The sequence below is a fragment of the Embiotoca jacksoni genome, unplaced genomic scaffold (assembly GCF_022577435.1).
Source record: "Embiotoca jacksoni isolate LCO1_2020_lvr unplaced genomic scaffold, fEmbJac1.0.p SCAF_7, whole genome shotgun sequence".
In the NCBI taxonomy this organism is placed as follows: domain Eukaryota; kingdom Metazoa; phylum Chordata; class Actinopteri; family Embiotocidae; genus Embiotoca; species Embiotoca jacksoni.
Window position 1 is genome coordinate 12082084 of NW_027185425.1, and position 21372 is coordinate 12103455.

Genomic DNA, 21372 nt, shown 5'->3' on the forward strand with positions numbered 1-21372 from the left:
TGTAACCTTAATCTGTGTTTTGTGCACATGATGGTCATGGTGATTTAAGATTGTAAAGTAAAAAAACAAACAAAAAAACAACAACAACAACAGGGCACAGAGAAATATATATTTTTATTTGTATATAAGTTGTATATAATGTGCATTTTAATTTGTTTTAATATTTAATATTTTTTACTACCTCTATTTTTTTATTGTCATTTTTATTGCTTTGCCCTGTACCTGCATATGTTACTGTACACTTGCAGGTTTAATAGAGTATTTATGTATGTATGTATGTATGTATGTATGTATGTATGTATCTATCTATCTATCTATCTATCTATCTATCTATCTATCTATCTATCTATCTATCTATCATCTTATACCAGTTTATGTTACTGTTGCAGATCTAGTACCTATATGTATTCTGCTGGAGGGGACAGCTTCAAAAATTTACAAGAGACTACTTCTTTCATAAATTTAGGAATGAGGGGAAGCATACATGCAGTCTGAGAAATGTGACCTACGAATGTGTAAAGCAGTTATTATAAATAACCAGGCCACTTTAGCTGAAGTTAAAATACAGATCAGATGGACAGGATACTAATCAAATCTTGTAATATCCTCTGTGGTTGCTGCAAAGCTAGAAGATAAAATTGATCTCATTACATTACCAATAACATCATCAATCTATACATCTAGATCTGAGGCACTTATGTTTCAATTCCAATTTAATAATTCATATTCCTGTGATAACATTGTGTTCAGTTTAATACAGTATTGGTAAAGATATCACACAATAATTAAATATTAAATTCTTTTCCAATTTTTTTTTATCATGAACATTGCTATATCAGAGCCGTTACTTAAGTAACAGTAGCAATACCACTAAGTAACTGTCCCCCATTACTGCATGTAAAAATCCTGCATTCAGTATTTTACTTAAAGGTTTTATCAGAAACTAAAAAATATCCTTAAATAACCTACTTAAGTCAATGTAAGTTACTTACTTTCCACCAGTAATCATAAATAAGTATGAACTCAGTTGTTCAGTGGGTATGATGTTTTAATGTGATCGTTGGCATTCCTCTTTGTTAGTGAATTGAGGCATATACACTGCTCCAAAAAAAAAAAAAGGGAACACTTAAACAACACAATGTAACTCCAAGTCAATCACACTTCTGGGAAATCAACCTGTCCAGTTAGGAAGCAACACTGATTGTGAATCAATTTCACCTGCTGTTGTGAAAATGGAACAGACAACAGGTGGAAATGAGGCAATTAGCAAGACAACCCCTATAAAGGAACGGTTCTGCAGGTGGTGACCACAGACTATTTCACTGTCCTTATCCTTTCTGGCTGATTTTTGGTCACTTTTGCATTTTGCCAGTGCCCTCACCACTAAAGGTAGCATGAGGCGGTGTCTATAACCCACAGAAGTTGCTCAGGTAGTGCAGCTCATCCAGGATGGCACATCAATGCACGCTGTCGCAAGAAGGTTTGCTGTGTCTGTCAGCACAGTGTCAAGAGCACGGAGGAGATACCAGGAGACAGGCCGGTCCACCAGGAGACGTGGAGGGGGCCGTAGGAGGACAACAACCTAGCAACAGGACCGCTATCTGCTCCTTTGTGCAAGGAGGAACAGGAGGAGCGCTGCCAGAGCCCTACAAAATGACCTCCAGCAGGCCACTAATGTGCATGTTTCTGCTCAAACTGTCAGAAACAGACTCCATTAGGGTGGTACGAGGGCCCGACGTCCACAAGTGGGGCCTGTGCTTACAGCCCAACACCGTGCAGGGCGATTGGCATTTGCTAGAGAACACCAAGATCGGCGGCACTCTGTGCTCTTCACGGATGAGAGCAGGTTCACACTGAGCACATGTGACAGACGTGACAGAGTCTGGAGATGCCGTGGAGAACATTCTGCTGCCTGCAACATCCTCCAGTGTGACCGGTTTGGCGGTGGGTCAGCGATGATCTGGGGAGGCATTTCTTTGGAGGACCGCACAGCCCTCCGTGTGCTAGCCAGAGGTACCCTGACTGCCACTAGGTACCGGGATGAGATCCTCAGACCCATTGTAAGACCATATGCTGGTGCAGTGGGCCCTGGGTTCCTTCTGATGCATGACAATGCTAGGCCTCATGTGGCTGGAGTGTGTCAGCAGTTCCTGCATGATGAAGGCATTGATGCTATGGACCGGCCTGCCCGTTCCCCAGACCTGAATCCAATCCAGCACATCTGGGACATCGTGTCTCGTTCCATCCACCGACGCCACATCGCACCACAGACTGTCCAGGAGTCGACTGATGCTTTGATCCAGGTCTGGGAGGAGATCCCTCAGGAGAACATCCGTCGTCTCATCAGGATCATGGCCAGGCATTGTAGGGAGTTCATACAGGCACGTGGAGGCCACACACACTACTGAGCCTCATTTTGACTTGTCTTGAGGAATTTCCACAGAAGGTGGAGACGCCGGTGATCTGATTTTTCCACTTTTATTTTGAGTATGATTCTGAATCTAGACCTCCATGGGATAATGATTTTGATTTCCATTGATCATTCTTGTTATTTTGTTCTCAACACGTAATGAATAAAGATTTTCAACTGGAATATTTCATTCATTGAGATCTAGGATGTGTTGTTTAAGTGTTCCCTTTTATTTTTTTTTAAGTTCAAACTGTAATTCAGTAAGTCGCCAGTAGATCAAAAATGGGACAAATGCAGGTCAGTAGCACAAACGTCAGGGAAATGCATCTTAGCTATACTTCTGAGAATTCACCTTGGGATCAGTGAGCTCATGAATACATTTAATCCTACAATGAACAATATCTTTGTATAGGTATTTCTAAAGTGATATTATTTTGATTTCGTACATTATTCATGTCAATAATGTGTAATTAACATTTGGGTGTAGGCTGGCTGCAGCGAACAACTGTCCCCTGCTCTCATTGGTCAAAACTATAACAGACATCTGGATTGCCCAATCATATTCTGTTGTGGTGAGCGCGTTGGTCCACTCAGAACGCGATATGCAAATTCTGAAACGAAGTTCCCCTAGTAGCAGCACTACACGGGTAACAGCATTTAGCATGTCGTATGTTTCAGTTTCAGTTCACGTCATAATTTAAGGTCGGTAGGACTCGGTATCGCCGACGAAACACCTCTGCGCTATACGGTACTAACGAGTGAGCGTGTTTGCTATGTTTGCGCCAAGAACTTCCCGTTAACCGGTAATGAAAGCTGATAGCTGACTGCTAACAGCTACCCAACGATTTCGCCGGTACAGGCGGACCTCTTTGTCTGACAGGGGAAGGCGTGCTCTTTTGTTCGGCTTTTCCCTTTGTCCTTTCGGGAAAGAGGAACTGTCGGGTCAGGATTTCACAATTATATCGCAGTTCTGAAAGTATTTAGAAAATGCAAATCGCGAAAAAATACCTTACAGAAGGCCTAATTCAGTTAACGATCTTACTCAGTTTGATTGGAGTTCGCGTGGATATCGACAGCTACTTAAGCGGCTATTACACGCCTTTAACAGAGATTAACTTGGGTCCCAGCTCAGCCTACACCCAGACACCCTTTCATATTTTAAGAGACACTCTTGACGGATACGGCGTGCACCCAAAATGTCCCGAGTTGGACTATTTCTTTGCGAGTCGCAGGCTGCTGGACGAGGTGAGGACCCTCGGTTCCCCGCGGTTCCCCACACAGCTGAACGCGTGGCTGGTGCACCAAGTGTCCGCCACTGATAAAGCTGACCGCGGGCCTCCGACCAGCAACAACACCGACACCAACTCGCTGTCAGAAAGCCCCGGAGACGATGCCCGGGATGTCAGCGAACACCTGCCCGTCGGCGGCCAAGAGGTGTGCCAGACGAGCCCTGAACTCGGACAGGGGCCTTGTGGTGCTGGAGCCTGCGTGTTTCCTAAAGAGGCAAGTGTGTGTGTGTGTGTGTGTGTGTGTGTGTGTGTGTGTGTGTGTGTGTGTGTGTGTGTATATAATCTAACACGAAGTTTGGCCCTAATGTGACTTTTCACCTGCGGTATACTGTCTAACAAGTAAGGTTGGCTGGCCAGCTGAAGTAGGCCACATGACGAGGAACTCAAGTTAAAAGCTATGCAATGGTTTCCTCATGTTGTTACTAGTTATCTAACACCACTAACCCATGTCACACAAAGGTCGGTGTCCCATCTAATAAGCAATTTATTATTCTGCACCCGGAAATGTGATAACCCGCTGACAGTTGGTGAAAATGCGGATTCATTTTCACTGTGCAATTCAGTGATAAGTTCAATTATGACTATTTTGGAAACTTGGCTAACTCAACTAATCAGTCTAGTAACATCTATTAAACTAGTTAACAGGACAGTTAAACATCAGGAGTTTTGAACTAACTTGTCTGCTACACCTGTCACATTAGGCCCTCTCTGTGGTAACCATAGATTTAACCTGACAAACAAATAACACCATTGTGTTGGTGTGGAACTACTATTTTCCAAGTAGTTCACTAAATATTTATTTTTTTAAATATACTCCATGTAACAGACACCTTTAGTGTGTGACAGACACTGTGTTTTAAGACCATAATTACACCATATATATTTCAATTCACCCAGTAATCCAGTTTTTCTAGCTCGGGATAGAAACAGCTGCTTGGTGGATGTTATGTCCTGAGGCCAGTTGATGCTGTCAATTGTGTAACTATATCCCGCCCCCCTCTCTCTTTAGACTCAACCACAAGCTGTGGGCCTTGAAAGTTGGGGAAGTGAGGCTTGGATTCACAACCCGTTTGCTTTACTCAAAAACAGTGGTCCACATCAGAACACTGCCCCTCCTAAGGGTTCTTGTTGACACATATAATGTGATGTTGACACATCTTTTAGTCTTTTCCCTTTCTATTGTCAAAACATTTGGCTTAACTGTCTGTTTGGTAAAGTGCTGTGGTTTGTGGCGGCACACACTGTTTCAAAGGAGAGGACTACAGCTGTGATATTTAACGGTTATGATCAGTTTCTGCCTGCATTCACTGGGCCAGTCCAAGCTGGAAACACTTCCCCCGGTAGATATCGACAAGCTCAGACAGAGCTTGGGCAGAACGACACTTGCGGAGAGTACAGTTTGTCTTTATTTTTGCCTCTAGCATTAACGTTAAAACTGATGCAGAAATCATTCTCCTTTTGTAACAGAGCTGAATCCACCCCCTTAATCAGCGGTGCATGGGAAATAGTTTGTTTTGCCCGTGTTGAGATAGCTGGTGACCCACATTGCTGTATCAGTCCATCTCTTTGGGTAATTAGCCTAACTGTTACAGCAGCTGTTGATTAAAACCAACCTTGTCTGTCACAACACAAGCATTACATAACAGATTAATCATACTGTAAGCAATTCGATTATCTCCAGTGCTTGACATGCATCAATGATCTTGGAGGCCTCAAGATGTCAGCTAAAAAAAGTTTTTCCTTTGTCTCTTCTCTTCTGTCCTGAATCCTCTGTCTTGTTCCCCCTTCTGTCCACCTGCCTTTCTCTGGCCTATCAGAAGGAAGATGTCAAAGTTAAAGAGGAGGAAGACGTCAAAGTTAAAGAGGAGGAAGACCCTGTTCCACTCACTCAGCTGGCTCACAGTTCCACCCTGGAACAAGAGGTATGATTGCAGTTTATCACACTTGTCCTCATCAGTGGCTGCGTACTATATTGACAGTGCTCCACATTTCATCACAGTTTCAGAAGGTTCTGATTTGCAGCTGTACTGTATTCCTATTTGAGCACACACAACAGTGTTTGTCTATTTCTCATAATTAACGTGTCCAACTTGCATACATATTAGTCACGTTGCAGTGCTTTAACCAGAAAATCACGTTTTCTCACGACGCCTTCACGACTGCACCATTCTGATGACTGTGCAGTTTTAGTAACAACACCATGAGAGATTCGGGATGTGCAGCACAATATTTACTGTACGTCTCGCAGGAAAAAGAATGTTTGGCGGTTTCTTTTTTTTTTAACAAGCTCCACAAGTAGTTTTAAGACCTAAGAATATAACGATTGCATTTCTTTCCATCTAATTTTCACGGTTTTTCTTCTGAATTGTTAAGCATTCAATATGCTATGATTAGAGAATTTGGCCACAATGTATGTATGTGTTTGTTTGTTTGTTTCAGAGTCTGCTTGAAGGCATTACTTCACTGTCCAATCCAGCACGTCACCATCCTCCAAGCATAGATATTGACCAGCACTGGAACAGTTTACTCTCTGTTACAGACCTCGATGTAAGTGCCTGATCTTGGTCATTATATAAAGCCTTGTATTAAATTACAATAACAGAATAGAGGAGTTTTACCAATGTTGTTTCTGCATATTGTGTAAGAAGATTTTCAGAGCTGGGATGAATAAAGTGTAACTAAATTGTGTGTCCCATATTTAGGACTTGGACTCCCTTGTTACTGAGCGTCTGTCAGGCCTTGACACTGACATCACCGGCGCCATCAGCCAGGATGTCAGTTTGCACGATGCTATGGTAACCAGCGCCGGAGTGTTTGGTGTGGCGTCTGGAAGAGCTGAGTCTCGGACAGTCGCCCAACAACAAAGAACCCTCTTCCGACTGGAGTCCACAGGCACCTCAAACGCAGGTGCTTCACCAGGGATGGCTCTGGGCCTCGCCGCGCTCCCCTTCGCCTCAGTATGCAATTTAACAGGAAACGTGTCATCACATAATACACTGGATGGCTGTCTGGATGAGGCAGTGTTTGACCAGATCAATCAGCTAGGTTTGGAAGGCCTGGACACAATCGACACCCAGCTGATGAACTGTCTGGACAACATGGACCCACAGGTCCTCGAGGACTTGGACTCGGACTCCGGTCTCTCCTTGGAGAGCAGCTCTGGAGGTCCAACCTCTCCAGGTTAGTTGAAATCTCCAACAAATACTTACAGATTAAATGTTTTTATTTCTAAGGCACGTGAAACCAGATATTGCTTTTCACGTATTGACTTAACATTAACTGCTCACTCCTTCAGGCTCATCTGAGATGTCATCGTCATCCAGTTCATACTGTGAAGATGAGTGTGGCGCTACGGGCTACAGCAGTGAGGTGGATTCTGTCCCCTCAAAGGGCATCACGGACTACACCCCGATGTGGTCCCCTTTTGATCTGAGTGAGAGTGTGTGGCATGACCACAGCTACTCATCTCCTTCTTTTTTCAACCAGCCATCAGTGAAGCTGCCCCACAAAAGCATCAGAGAGGAGCCTCTTAGCGATGACGATGGGCCACTGTTGGAAGAACGGGATCTGAGTCGTGATGAGCTTCGCGCCCGCGCCATGTGCATCCCATTCTCTGTCCTGCAGATTGTCAACATGCCTGTGGAGGAGTTCCTGGAGGTTCTTGATACTCACAGTTTCTCCCCAGAACAGGTGACTCTCCTGAGGGACATCCGCAGGCGCGGGAAGAACAAACTGGCAGCGCAAAACTGCCGTAAACGTAAACTAGATGCCATTACAGGACTCCAGGAGGAGGTGGAAAGGCTGCGACTTCAGAGAGACAGACTACTGAGGGAGAAACAGCTTACAGCCAAGACAATGGGTGCTGTGGGCCAACAGATAAAGCAGCTGACCAGGGACCTCCTGGCCAGGCTGAGGGATGATTCAGGACAGCCCCTGAACCCAGAGAGATACACCCTGCAGTGCGGGGCTAATGGGAGGGTTGTAGTTCAGCCTGTGAGACGGCCTGTTGTCTCCACATCAACTGGCAACAAAATAGACAAGAGGAAGAAGGAGAAGAAGCAATGATGCAGTATTTCCAGCTGAGACTTGAGGTTTTCGGATATTGTTGAACTTACTTGCCTGACTGGTTTTGGGATCTCTTTTGTAGAGGTGTGTGTGGATTCACCGCTGTTGGGAGCCTAAATTGGCAAAAGCTGCAAAAAGAAAAGACACTCGGAACATAAATAAATAAGAAATTCTCTGTAAATAAAGTGTCTCATGGGAAAAATGTAGCTTACACACTGGACATTCTTTGCTTATTAAAGATGGACAAGCAGATGGGGTTGTTTAAGGGAACAGCTACGCTGCTGGGAATGCTATCAGTCTTTCTTTGTGCCTGTTAACATTGAAGTCATGGTCTTATCATTTTTACAGACAAGTGTCTAAAAGTCAGCACGACCAGCATTGACACAGTCACTGGATAGAGATTTAAGACTCTGGAAGTGTGTTTGTTTCTAAGAAATCTTGCCCCTCATTGTCTACCTGCTCAGTAAAAGAAGGAGGTTAAAGATTGTATTTATTAAAGTTTCTTAGGTTTCTGAAGTGTTTATATGCATCATGAGACTGTCAAAGACAGCTTCTTTTTTTAACATGGCAACTTTATCTCAAAGTGATAAGAATATTGGAGCTAAAGTTTACACCATTGTTTCAGATATTGGAGGGCATGTACTGTTAAGTAAAAAAATATAACGTAAAATAAAAAAAATAAAATTATAATAATTCTTTTCCTTACATGTCTTTACATGTCTTGATGACTTGCAGTATACCAATGATTTAAATGACAATGCCTTAATTTGCATTTGAAGTGTTGTGGGTACTGTGTGTGTACATGATCCACATGTGCACATTATCATAACAAAAATGTTTTTCATGTTTTAAATGAGTATAGAGTTATTCATTTCAAGCACAATTTGACTTCACCCCTTTCATTTCCAATATCTTTGAATTTTTCGCAGGCTTATATTCTACCTCACTTCTTAGTTTTTGTTCAGTTTTGACTAAATTTAAGAATGCCCTTTTGTTAGGGGAACTTCAATGCACTTGTTAACTATACATTTTTCATTATTAATGTGACCCAGAGTAGACAAACTGTCCCGTTTGTTAAAAAAAAAAAAAAAAAAAAAAAAAAATACAATCACCAACTCTATTTAATAGGTTTGAATGTTGTTTGGATGTTGCTTTTTTTAATATATATATTTGAGATTATCTGAGAGTTGAACTAAGTATTAATTAGAAGTTGCCATCTTATTCTTTGGTACATGGCTTTATATTGTCAGCTGAGTGTTTGGGATAAATGGAGAGCTGCAAAAAATAGTTGGTGCGACTCGAAGATTTTTTTCTTTTATTGTTTGTATACATTTCATTTTCATAACTGTTTTTCTTTGTTGCCGAGGGCAAATGTGTTGGATTGCATGATGATTGATGAAAGTATGGTTTTGCTTAGAAAATATGAGTTGCTCTTGCAGACGTTGTTTTTCTGATTAAAAAAAAATATATATATATAAACGGACTGGCTCATTCTTCTCAGCATACCCTGGAGAATTTTTTTTTTTTTTTTTTTTTTTTTTGACTGTTAATTTGGTGTCCTTTTGTTTTAAAACCAGAATGACGGGGACACGTTTTGAAAAAGAAAAGACGTCGCCCTAACACTTTCGGTAGATGCAGATCTTACGGCTTCCATTTGATACCTTATACCGGCACGTCTCCGGAAGGGCGTTGGGACGGTGCCCCGCTAGGAGTGCCCCGCTAGGAGCGCCCGTAAGTGAGCGAAGCGCGTTTTCCTTCACGGGCTTCCGTAGAGGACCCACTATTTGCTTTTGGCGCCTGCCTTACGTTCCCGCACCACCGCCATAGACCAGAGATAAAGAGGCAGCTGACCGCGTGGTGGAGAGGCATCACTGAAACCATTCTTGTTGTTTTTACGGTGAATATGCAGACGGTTTTGAAAAACGGTATATTATGCAACATTTATGTCGAAGTTTGTTGGTTTTCCAAGACTAAAGTAACACGTATGCTTAACGATAGCTTTTGTTTTTACTCGTTGGACCTTGCATCCAGAAACGCAGCTTGTGTGCAGTGATTGAGTCGCAACAGTCTTAGCTGCTCTATTGTTTTGAGTATTACTGCATTATTTCGACTTAAAACAACGTAAGCGAGCTGGGATTACAAGTGCATATTCCGGTGTTGCCGCTAGTTGTATCCACGACCGCGTTTCTTAATGTAAGCGAGCGTGGCGTTAAGATCAATCAAATAGGCGCCACTGCTAATTTAACGTGAACACTATGAAATGGGTTTAATTGTTTAAATGTCTTTACGCCACCATTTTTTTTTTTTTTTATTATTATTATTATGTGGCGTTGCAGGCGGCATAGCAGAGCCGAGGAAATCTTCACACCCACCAAAGGCCTAAAATTATATGAGCTACAATTAGCACGCTGGCTAACTTTCATAACGTTAATACATTTGGCTGGCTTTGCATATTACAGAACATGTAGCTGTCTGACGCCATGTTTTCAACTTCTACTATCATAGCTGTACTTGCGTCCCGAGTTGCCTTGAGTAGGTTAGTAGGCACTTATTAGCATGGCAGCATATTATAAAGTGAGTTTGCTTGCGGCTCCAGCATCTGTGGTGGTCTTGGGGCCTACTGTTTTTTTTTTTGTGTGTGTTTTTTTTTTGTTTTTTTTTATTGTTGTTGTTGTTGTTGTGCAGATCAGGGCAGCAGCTTTATATACCCTTTCAATGTAAAGCCGGTGACGCTCTCACCCTCCTCCTTTGTTTTTAGAGCTCAAAATGGGCAAGAAGCAGAACATCAAAGGAAAGAAGGACTCACAGGAGACACAAGAGGAACCTGAAGAATTTGTTGTGGAAAAAGTTCTCGACCAACGTCTTGTCAATGGGAAAGTAGAGTTCTTCTTGAAGTGGAAAGGATTTACAGAGTGAGTTGCCTGGGGACACCCCCACCCCCCACCTCCTGCCGAGGTGCCAGTGCTTCCCTGGTGTGGGGTTGTGCCATACTTTTGTCTGAAGTCATTGTGGTTACATGAAGTAGCTGCCGTTCTCCATGCAAGCTGGTTTCAAAGTCAATTTCATTGTTTGCATCTTTACCGGTGGAAATATGTGTCGGGGGGATTATTTTGAGATGCAGATGTTGACCCTCTTCCCGCTAATTCAGGGCTGACAATACCTGGGAGCCAGAGGAGAACCTGGACTGCCCCGAGCTGATTTCAGCCTTTTTGGAAGCACAGAAGAATGTTAAGGAGAAGCCGGCTCCCGTTAAGAGGAAGGCTTCCACAGACGAACCCGAGACGGAGTCCAAAAAGAAAGATGTGGTGAATTTATTCATACTTCTCCAGCCAGCATTCCTTTGGGGATCAAACCACTTAAGTCGAGCAGTTAATATTCTTTAAGAATCACAATATTGAGAAAATACGTAGAGGTTCACACGGCTCTTTAAAAAAAAAGTAATAAATTAAGATCAGGGAAGGTAAGGTCATAACATTTTCTTCAAATTTCAGTGTGTATTAAATCAGCAGATGGTGCATTTAAGGCCAGTTGGAAAATTGTCTCCCACACTGGCCTACTGTAAAACATCTAATAGTGTGTATTGTTCAAACAATGGGTGACTCCACTGTTACATTAGCTAGCTATAGATGGTGACATCTGGCTATGTTATCTTTTGGTTGCGGTGGCTGCTAGATGGGGATGAGCAGAGATGGTTGAAGGCAGATGAGCGAGCCCGGATGCCATTTATGCTACAGGACGTTCATTTTTGGGGCCACGGGAGAGAAAGCTGTGAAACACAGATGGGATTTTAAAAGCACCAGCACTTTGTAGTGACAGCGTAGCTATGCTCATGTTTGCATGTAGCAGACCTGGAAAGTTCAGACTTCCTAACAAACCTTTCAGTTGACTTTCAGACATTCTAATTGAATGATTTGATTTTACAATTTCTTACTATGATGGAATCTCGCAAAATCTTTTTTTTTTTTTTTTTTTTTAAAGTGGTAAATAACTTTATGTCAGGTGAAGTTTAATTTTAAAAAAATACTGTCAGAATCTGACTCAGGAATAATGGACAATCAAAACGCATAAATGTACAGACAAAGCCCTGGAGTTTAAGTAAAACTAAAGTATAACTGAAGACTATTGTTATCAGTGTCATCACGGATACAGTCAATTCATGCACTGAACAAAAGAAAGGGAGAATTTTGTATTCCAAAGTCCCCCAAAAAAATTTGGCCTGAAGTTATACTTTGGGGGGTTTATTGAACGGGTCGTACAAAGGCATCACATTTGACTTTAAAAATGGCGGAAGACCCCTGTACATTAGTCACTGCCCCAGTTTCTTGCATATGCCCATGTGTTCTGTCATCACCCCATATAGGCTGAGAAACCACGTGGCTTTGCGAGGAACCTCGACCCAGAACGGATCATTGGTGCAACAGACAGCAGCGGGGAGCTGATGTTCTTGATGAAATGGTGAGTTAGAAAAGAAAAGAAGAAAAAAAAAAATCCTCTTTATGTTCACACAGCTCAAACTGTCATCCTTCTGCATTGTAGCACTTGAAACATTCAATGGGGAAATTCATGATTACTCGTGATGATACTCTGGTGGTGTTGTATTCCCGCCAAGATGAATAAAATGTATATGTACCTCTGTATTCCTGCTGCAACAGACTTTCTTTCAGAGGTTAAAATAATGGCTTCGTAGTACCCAAGGGTCCACAATTGCTGTAATGTTTGTCTCCCTCTTTGGTGTTTTTCTTAGGAAAGACTCCGATGAAGCAGATTTGGTCCCGGCCCGTGAGGCCAACACTCGCTGCCCTCAGGTAGTGATCTCCTTCTACGAGGAGAGACTGACATGGCATTCCTGTCCAGAGGATGAAGCTCAGTAGTTCTTCCCTCTGGTCCCTGCAGTCCCTTTGCATCACCTACACCCTTTCCTCAGGACAGGATTTTCTCCTCTGGCTTGCCTTCCAGTTTTAGCTACCTTAGTTGTTTTTGAAGATGTTCGAACACTTGCATTGTGTGGCAGTCAGGGAGAGCTTTGTTCTTGTACATATATATTATTAGCTGAACTAATTCTGAGACAGCAGGTGATGGTGTTGTGATGTTTCCTGAAAGAAGTCTTCCGATTCCATCCGATGATTGATCTCTTTGATAGAACCCACCACCACTCATATTCATACCTGTTCACGTTTTAATTTCTAAATGGCTACTTTAATCTGTTAAATTGTTTAAAAACTCTTTTCTATTACCTTCTCAATCTCATGCAAGATGCTGTTTTTCCCCACCTTACTCTAGTGCCGATTCTTTCATTTCTTTGTTCCAGAAGTACATTTTGTATGCTGTTTGTAAATATTATTTGATGTTCTATTAAAGGTTTTATGTGGCCAAATTTCACTGCTTGGTTTTTATGGAGAAAAGCAAAGCACAAAGGCAGATTTAACTGAAAGTTGATCTTTATTTTTATTAGAGCTTATTTTGTATAGTATTTGAAACTAGGTTTATAAAATCCTTTTTGAGATCTTTCCTGGGCCAAATTTAAATGGTCTTGCTGCCAGCAAGTGTGGTAACCTTTTGAAGTGACAAAATGGCTAAATGTTTTTTTTGTTTTTTTTTACTAAAAAATCGGTGAAATCGTGTTTGACCTCTAATACAGAGTAGACTTTTACTTTTCTTGTCCTTTCCAGAGTAAAACAGGTTTAAGATCACGAAGAATAGTGATTCAGTCTTTGCGAGTTGGAGCCTGATCAAGTAATGATCACAGTGGTGGGAACTCTGGCCTATAGAGAGCATGAATACTTGATGAGCTTTCATTGCTGTAGTTTGGCAGAATGTAATAATCACAACATACATCTTTTTTTCTTCTGAAAAGCAGGACTATATTTGTGACAATATTTTTCTGTTTTGGTGTTGCAACTTTTACTTGAGTCTCTCTTGGGTCTCAGGCAACAGCCTCCTCCTCAGCAATGTGTCGAGTTGTCCTAACTGGTAATTACGACATGGTAGATGGACCTTGGACCTTTATGCATATTCTCAATGACATTATGGTAACTTACCTTTCATCTGAGTTGACTGTGGGCCTCAAATTGTCCCTTTTTAATGATCTTCCCTGAAAAAGGATTATAAATGAACTGTTTCTCTTCTAACTGCTGAAAATATTTCTAAAGAAAAAGCAAGTGAAGGCTATTAAACGTCTTTGTGCATTTAAGGCACATTAGAAATGAGTCCTGCCAGGAAACAAATCCTGAGAGCTGACCTACTGGTGTGGCAAACAAGATTTTTTTTTTTTTTTTTTTTTTTTTTTTTTTTTTCAAAAAAGTGTCTTCATGTCATTCTGTTAAGATACAAGAACACATCCTTGATGTCAATTTAACAGCTGAAGACCTCTGAGACAGTTCACAGGAACAACATCTTACTTGGAGCAACATAGTCAGAAATGTGCATTTTTAAAAAAAAATTCTTTAATGGAACAACAGCAAAATCTTTTCGGTCAAAGAAGAGTTGAAAAATAATATATCAAAAAGCACATAATTCAGATTTTCCTTTCTTATCTGGGACATCTTGATTAAATCTAATGTCTAATCATTGAAACACAGTCATGACCTGTATGCTAATTTGCTTAAATAATCTCATCACAGTTTTACAACAAGCACCTATATATGATATCCCCAAAATGAAACATAATCAGGCTGGGATCAAGCACTTCTAATTGTACATTTTCAGAAAAAGTACCTGGTTTTCTTCGTGTTGCTGTATTAGCTGGAATTATGGCCATGAAGTGGATGTCATATATACATACATATATTTCACGATATATAATTTGGTTAACATCGGCTGCTAATGTAATATAAAATATCTGTGAAACAATCCTTTTATTTCAATATTAGTGAAGAAAGAAACTTTGTGTGGCCATTCCTTTCTACATTACCAGGATGCCCTCCAAGGTCTGTGTGTAACACATGATGATGGTCAAAACATAGTCCACATCATGGAGTCACCTTTTTCTTTCAGCTCTCTTTGAATTCTACTTGGCTTGGCATTCAGCCAATCAAATTATCAAGAAATTAAATGAAAAATGGTTCTCTTATATAACATTTGGAAATCTTACAGCAGCTACTGAAAGAGTTAATATTTTGACCTCAGATAAAGGGACCTCTGTATGCAAATTAAAAGCCTATCTTGAGTAGTCAGAGTATTCATTTAAGGTAATGACTCACCAGTTTTGTTTTGACCTACTCCTCCACTGGACCGAATTCAGCAACAGACTTCTGAGGATTTTGGTAAGAACTCTTTCAATTTTATTCTTAATTCCAAAGTATTTTTGCCAGCAACATAAGTATAATGTGGCCTAGTATTTACACGGATTACTCTGTATACTCTGGAGAGGAGGACTGGTATCGGTCAAGTAAAAGCAATTGATGTCAAAAAAATGTCAAAATATTATCTTTGATGGCTTAGCAACTTGAGACAGTGCTGAATTTAAAGTAAAACGATTTTCAAAAGTTGGTTTATTGATTTTAATGAAGCATACTATAGTGATGACAAAATAGCTCAAAACAAGCTTTAGGCCTATTGCCTTTATACTGTATTATGTTGCAGTTATCTCTGTTTAGCGAAGGGAATGCTCACTGTCCAGTGTCAGCTGCTGATTTAACAACTAACTGCACCCTGCAAAATGTAACTAGCTACAAAAACCAACATGTATTTCTAAATTCTGTCTGGAAAGATACACAGTATAAATCAAACTCTGCAGCAGCGTGGTTGATTTCAACTTATCTTACAATTACTGCTGTGGATGACCTGTGCTATGCTCTCCATATTATGTGGCCGAGGGCAACAAAAAATGTAATCACTGTATCACAACTTCCTGTTGTACCTGCGGTTGGATGTGAATATCATTGTTCAGAATGTCACTCATCAGAGAACTGAATTAGAGGACCTGATGTTGGGAATCCACCTATAAGACAATTGTTGTTTGGGATTCAACATAAAATATATCAATAAAATCAGGGCTGTAGCCAGGATTCTTGAAAAAGTCAAGTCATGACTAGAAATGTTTATTAGTCTGTATGAACTGTATTTTCAAATATGAGGTCGTAAAGCAGTTACATTTTTGTTTTGGTCAATGTTTCCTCCCACTGCCCACAAAGCAATTATTGTTGACCTAATAGCAGTGGTGGAAGAACTACTCCATTTACAAGTAAAAGTCCTGAATGAAAAGTAAAAATACCAATGTATTAGCAGCAAAATGTAGTTAAAGTATGAAAGTATAAGTACTGATTTGGTTGCTCTTTGGTTGCTCTGATTGTCATATATATCATTATATTATTAATAGTGAAGCATCAGCGTGTAAGCAGCAAGTTACTGTTGTAGCTGCTAGAGCTATAGTTGGGACTCCTTTATATCCAATAAATGTGAGGGGTCATCAGATGGTTACTAGGAAAGGAAAGAAGAAAAGTAATTTCTGATGCACAAATCTGTTTTCAGATTTTGGACTTGTTCTCTAACCTTTGACTTTTGGTGAGGTATTGGATCCTTCAAACTTATATTAAAATTAAACCATGCAGTTTAGAGGGAAAAAATACTATTTGGTGGAGCTGTTCACAATTCATAGACATCTGAAATTTGACCCTGACTACACTGATTTTTGTAAGATGTCAGAAGCTAACAGGTTAAAAACCACTGGTTTAATTTTCAATGCTTGTAGTCTAAATCTTGTTATATTATTCACTGTGTCACATTTTCATCTTAAACTTAACTAAAGCTACCAAATAAATGTAGTTGATGGAGAGTACAATATTTCTCTCTGAAATGCAGATAGGTGCAAAGTAGCATCAAATGCAAATACTCAGTAAAGTGCAACGACCTCACAATTGTACTGAATTGTAGCACTTGTGTAAATGCATTGAGTTATTTTCAAGCACTGACTGAAAGTTGAAAGTACTAAGTCTAAAAAATACCGGAATCAGAGAATGAAATATCAACCACTCAAGTTGTTGTTTTAAACTATGTGAATGCAAACTCTTTCAAATTGTTAAAATTTCTCAAAAGCTTCAACTCCGAGTAAAGGTTTGGATTGAACATGCTTTGCTTTGTGATTTTATTTTTATTTTAAATGAAGGAAACTATTTGTGCAAAACAAACATTTCATTTATTTTACAAACCCTGAAAGATTTATTTCCTTTGTACTTCTTCTCAATAAAAGAAACAGACATTAAGAAGAAATGGACTGACAGTTTTGTGAATTTATTCTATGGCACCTAAATGAGCATGGACACGAAAGCTTTGTAAATTATAACTTTTTTGATAATAGTAGGCTACCTATTGATAATATCTGAGCACTAAACAGCCATCATAGCCAAAGAACTAATGGTTCTATTGGTTGTAGCTCATCCAAACTGTTAGTCTCCACTTCATCGCTATTGGTTGGCCTCCTCCTCCTCCTCCCCCAGGTGAGACCATTTAAACTGATCCAAGGAATTTAAACTGAATAAGGAACAGGTGCCCACTAACGATACGCGTGACACGGTTCTCTCAACTGAGAGTTAGGATCATTTTCTCTCGGCTTGGTTTCGATGAACAGTTAAATAAAAATCCTTCGCGAATTTTTATGTTGCGTTTTGTGTATATTTTATCGCGGCGTGACCTGCCTGTGAGAATAGGAGAAGTTAGTAGCCTATTGGCAGCAGTGTTGGCAGTAGTTCAGCCCAGGCAGGTCTAAATCTCAGGCAACGTCACTGAGCCGGTCTCCGTTGTTCATAAACATCGGATCGCTTCTCTGGAAGTGACGAAAGAGAAGGTAAGCAATCAAAAACTTATTCTTGCATTTGAATGTTTTGCTGCTTAAACAATTTGTTGTAGTTTGTGCAGCGGTGATTTGTACTGTAGAGGTGGTGGTTATATCTACATATTTATATGAGGTTTGCACATATATCCTGCCCGGGTCAGCAGATGTTAATTCCTTGTTTCAGCCCTGTTATATGGTCCTGGATTTGCGTTAGAAAATGTCTCGGCTCATCAATTGTGCGTAATTGCAGCCCAAACTGAAGTGACTGTATCATGTAACCTAACCTCGAGTGACAGCAAAAAAAAAAAATTGAATTTAATAAAGAGCTATCTCCCTAAAGCATCCTGGACTCTATTTTGGCAGTGGAAATTTGTATGAAATTTATTTATTGCCTACAACAAACGTTTTTTTTTTATTTTTTATTTTTTTTTTTTTTGGTGGTGACAAAGTTGTGAACCTGGTGAATAATTGTACTGCCATAAACTAACAACGAGCTTTCATGAACATGCAGTCACCTTAAAGCTACAGCGTGAATCTAATTACATTAGTCTGTAATGTTTTAGGATTTCATGTGATATTCTGCAGGCCGTGCAGCTGAACTCTGAGGTGGCATGATGAATTTGTTTGCAAACATTGTTTGCCCTTATTGATTAGACTCTAGGCGGCTAAATGGCATCTGTCTCATCAGTGTCAGAGGACAGATGATCCAGTATCAGGGTCATGTGAGGGAACAGTGTTGTAGAAGCTGTGTGTAACATTTGTACGTCATCACTAATTGCATTGTTTTCTTGCATAATATAGATTGCATCATAATAGCATTTGTTTAGTGAATGGACAATGAACTCCCTGGACTTTTATTTTTGTCAGTAGTGAGCCACAGAAGGTGTTAATGTTTTCCAGCATGTTCATGTTGCCAGTGTTTAGAGCCAAGATTTCCCCCTCATGGTTAAATCCTCCTCCTTGCCCTTTGTTCTGCTGTGGGCTACATCAGCTTTGAATATTTGTGCAAGTCATAGTTACCACCAAGATTTTGCTTTGCAAAGCAGATTTGAATTAAAATGATTAGACATGCAGGTTTTTACTTGGTGGTTCTTCTGTGACACAACAGGTTTTTTTTTTTTTAAATAATCTACTCTGTAGTTATCACAAAGCCCACTAAAGGCTGTTGTATTTGCTTGAAATATAACATTTGAAAGTTGGAGTTGATCATTCTTCCTCTGTAACACTCTTATTTGTCTCTATCTCTTGCAGGTTTTTGTACCCATTATGATGGACAGTAGTCCAGACAATTTCTCAATAACTGTAAGTGGTGAAGTATGCTCCCTAATACTGCATGCTGTCCTGTTTGTCTCATTTGTGCAAATGGATTGACATTTTGTTGTCCTAAGATTGAGATGGTATGGAAAATAGGTTTTACTGAGACATATTTTTCTATGTTTACATTTTACATGTCTTTACAACATATTTTGAAGTAATGCTGCCATGGTTTTGAATTTTACAGGAGTTCATTAGTGTTCGTGTTCAGGACCCCCAGCTCCATAAAGATGACCTCTGGCACAGGCATGTCGACTATGAGATCTCTATACATGTAAGCGGCTCTTGAAAAGTATTTTCTTGGAGAATTTTGACTTGTCTAATAAGTAGAATGATTAATGGATGTCTGTCTTTTCAGACCAACAGCATGTGTTTTCAAAAGAAGACTTCCTGTGTGAGGCGGAGTTACAGTGATTTTGTCTGGCTGCGTCATAGTCTGGAGCAGAATGCTCTTATCATGTATGTTCATACACCAACATTTTTTTAAATCATTTTTCTTATGAGTTCTCGTCAAGTAGATTTTCTTTTTTGCCTTGTCCAGAGAACTGCCCAAGCTGCCACCCTGGAAGCCCTTCTTCAATCTGAAGAACACAGAGCAACTTAGCCAGAGGATGAAGGGCCTGCAGGAGTTTTTAAAGATGTGAGTCGCTTTGCAGTTTCAACAGTTTGTGCAATCCAGTTATAGCATTGTCCCCTACTTCACTCTCTGAGGCTGTTAAATGCTTCTGTATGCTGCTGTAGCGGAAAAAATTTCCCCTTGGGGATTAATAAAGTAACTACCTAACCTAAATGTTTATCTGGGGAAGGTGAAAGTAAAGTAGGACTTCAGCTATTTTGAAATATCTACGGTCACTAATCTAAATGGTCTCATTTAATATCCTTTCTCCTCTAGTGTTCTTCATACACCCTTGTTGTTATCCGACAGTCGGCTCCACCTGTTCCTCCAGTCGGACCTAAGCACTGCAAAAATTGAAAAGTGTGTTCTTGGTAAGACCAGGTACACAGTGGCCGAAGCCATACAACCCTCCAGCAGTTACGTCACTAGATTAGAAGACAAGGCTTCTTGTGACTCGGACTGTGAAAGGTAGACTGCAGAGAATGGCATATTTAAAAAAAAATAAAAAAATTCTATGCACTTTTTAAATTCACCCTTTCATCATTGTTTTTGTTTTTTTTTCCTCCTGCTGCAGCTCTTCATCTTCAGGCTTGGGACTAAGTATTGACACTCCAGCGAGAAGTAGCTCCCTCCCCTTCTTCCAGTCTAATGAAAAACTGCTGAATAGCTCTGGATGTCTGTCAGAGTCCCCCAGCCCAATCACTGAGCATTAAGGACGTTGTACTGCATCTTTCTTTCTTTAACGTCCCTCTGGCTGTAGGTCATCGACGTATTGAACCGTCTGTGCACTGAGCTCTTGATAGTCTTAACCTCAAGAGCTAAAAGCTTTGTTTTACTTGTGAACTTCATTCTGGCCCTTTAAATGTTTGTTTTATTGATTTGCTTCAATTTTTTTCTTAAATCAATACTGTAGTCATTTAAGTTGTCTGTTCTTTAAAAAAGTTTTTTTTTCATGTTTTTAAAAGAATGTATATGTGTAGTAAATTTACATGTATAATGGTGACCTCTTAAATATTTACTATGTATATTTTTATTGCCTCGCTAAAGCTGTACTGAGGTTTACAAGAGATGTTTTGAATTGTAGACTTATTATTTTTTTTTATATTTGAAAATGTTTTTGATTCATTAATGGATGAATAAATTGTCTTTTGAAGAAAATATGCTTGCTTCTTTCAAATTCCTTTAAAGTGGCAGCACAAATTTTAGTTTCTGTTTTGACATGCAGGCTTAACATCCCAATTGGTGGCGAGACCAAGCAGTAGCTTAAAATATAACATCAATAATATGATGCTATAACAATAAGATGGGGCCTATTAACTTCTAAGCAACTCCGATACTTTTTTTTTAACTAAAAATATGAAGGCGTTATAGCGTGTATGTAAGATGCATATTGGATCTATACAGTGGTGTGATTTCCATTTTTTTTTTTTTGCATGTCTGTCACACTTAAATGTTTCAGATCATCAAACAAATTTAAATATTAGTCAAAGATAACACAAGTAAACACAAAATGCAGTTTTTAAATGAAGGTTTTTATTATTAAGGGAGAAAAAAAATCCAAACCCACATGGCCCTGTGTGAAAAAGTGTTTGCCCCCTCCTGTTAAAACATAACTGTGGTTTATCACCCCTGAGTTCAATTTCTCCAGCCACACCCAGGCCTGATTACTGCCACACCTGTTCTCAATCAAGAAATCACTTAAATAGGACCTGCCTGACAAAGTGAAGTAGACCAGAAGATCCTCAAAAGATAGACATCATGCCGAGTTCCAAAGAAATTCAGGAACAAATGAGAAAGAAAGTAATTGAGATCTATCAGTCTGGAAAAGGTTATAAAGCCATTTCTAAAGCTTTGGGACTCCAGCGAACCACAGTGAGAGCCATTATCCACAAATGGAGAAAACATGGAA

The 21372-nt window shown here is 40.0% G+C and overlaps 3 protein-coding genes across 4 annotated transcripts; all 3 read left to right on the forward strand.

Annotated features, from left to right (window-relative positions):
• The first annotated feature begins 3040 nt into the window (after window positions 1–3040).
• nfe2l3 (nfe2 like bZIP transcription factor 3) lies at window positions 3041–9243 on the forward strand. Its single transcript, XM_069176565.1, has 5 exons — window positions 3041–3913; window positions 5517–5621; window positions 6139–6246; window positions 6402–6879; window positions 6995–9243. The coding sequence occupies exons 1-5, from the start codon at window positions 3398–3400 to the stop codon at window positions 7762–7764; spliced, it is 1977 nt and encodes a 658-aa protein (XP_069032666.1). The 5' UTR covers window positions 3041–3397; the 3' UTR covers window positions 7765–9243.
• Window positions 9244–9544: 301 nt separating this feature from the next.
• Window positions 9545–13143, forward strand: cbx3a (chromobox homolog 3a (HP1 gamma homolog, Drosophila)). Of its 2 annotated transcripts, none has more exons than XM_069176560.1 (5): window positions 9545–9689; window positions 10523–10676; window positions 10913–11069; window positions 12125–12219; window positions 12509–13143. In XM_069176560.1, the coding sequence occupies exons 1-5, from the start codon at window positions 9668–9670 to the stop codon at window positions 12633–12635; spliced, it is 555 nt and encodes a 184-aa protein (XP_069032661.1). In that variant the 5' UTR covers window positions 9545–9667; the 3' UTR covers window positions 12636–13143. The 2 variants fall into 2 exon arrangements, with proteins under 2 accessions (XP_069032661.1, XP_069032662.1); XM_069176561.1 differs by having other exon boundaries at window positions 9546–9661.
• On the forward strand, window positions 13018–20312 carry snx10a (sorting nexin 10a). The gene is made up of 7 exons (XM_069176506.1): window positions 13018–13022; window positions 13434–13443; window positions 19035–19121; window positions 19206–19306; window positions 19389–19487; window positions 19740–19931; window positions 20038–20312. The coding sequence occupies exons 1-7, from the start codon at window positions 13018–13020 to the stop codon at window positions 20174–20176; spliced, it is 633 nt and encodes a 210-aa protein (XP_069032607.1). The 3' UTR covers window positions 20177–20312.
• Window positions 20313–21372: the final 1060 nt, after the last annotated feature.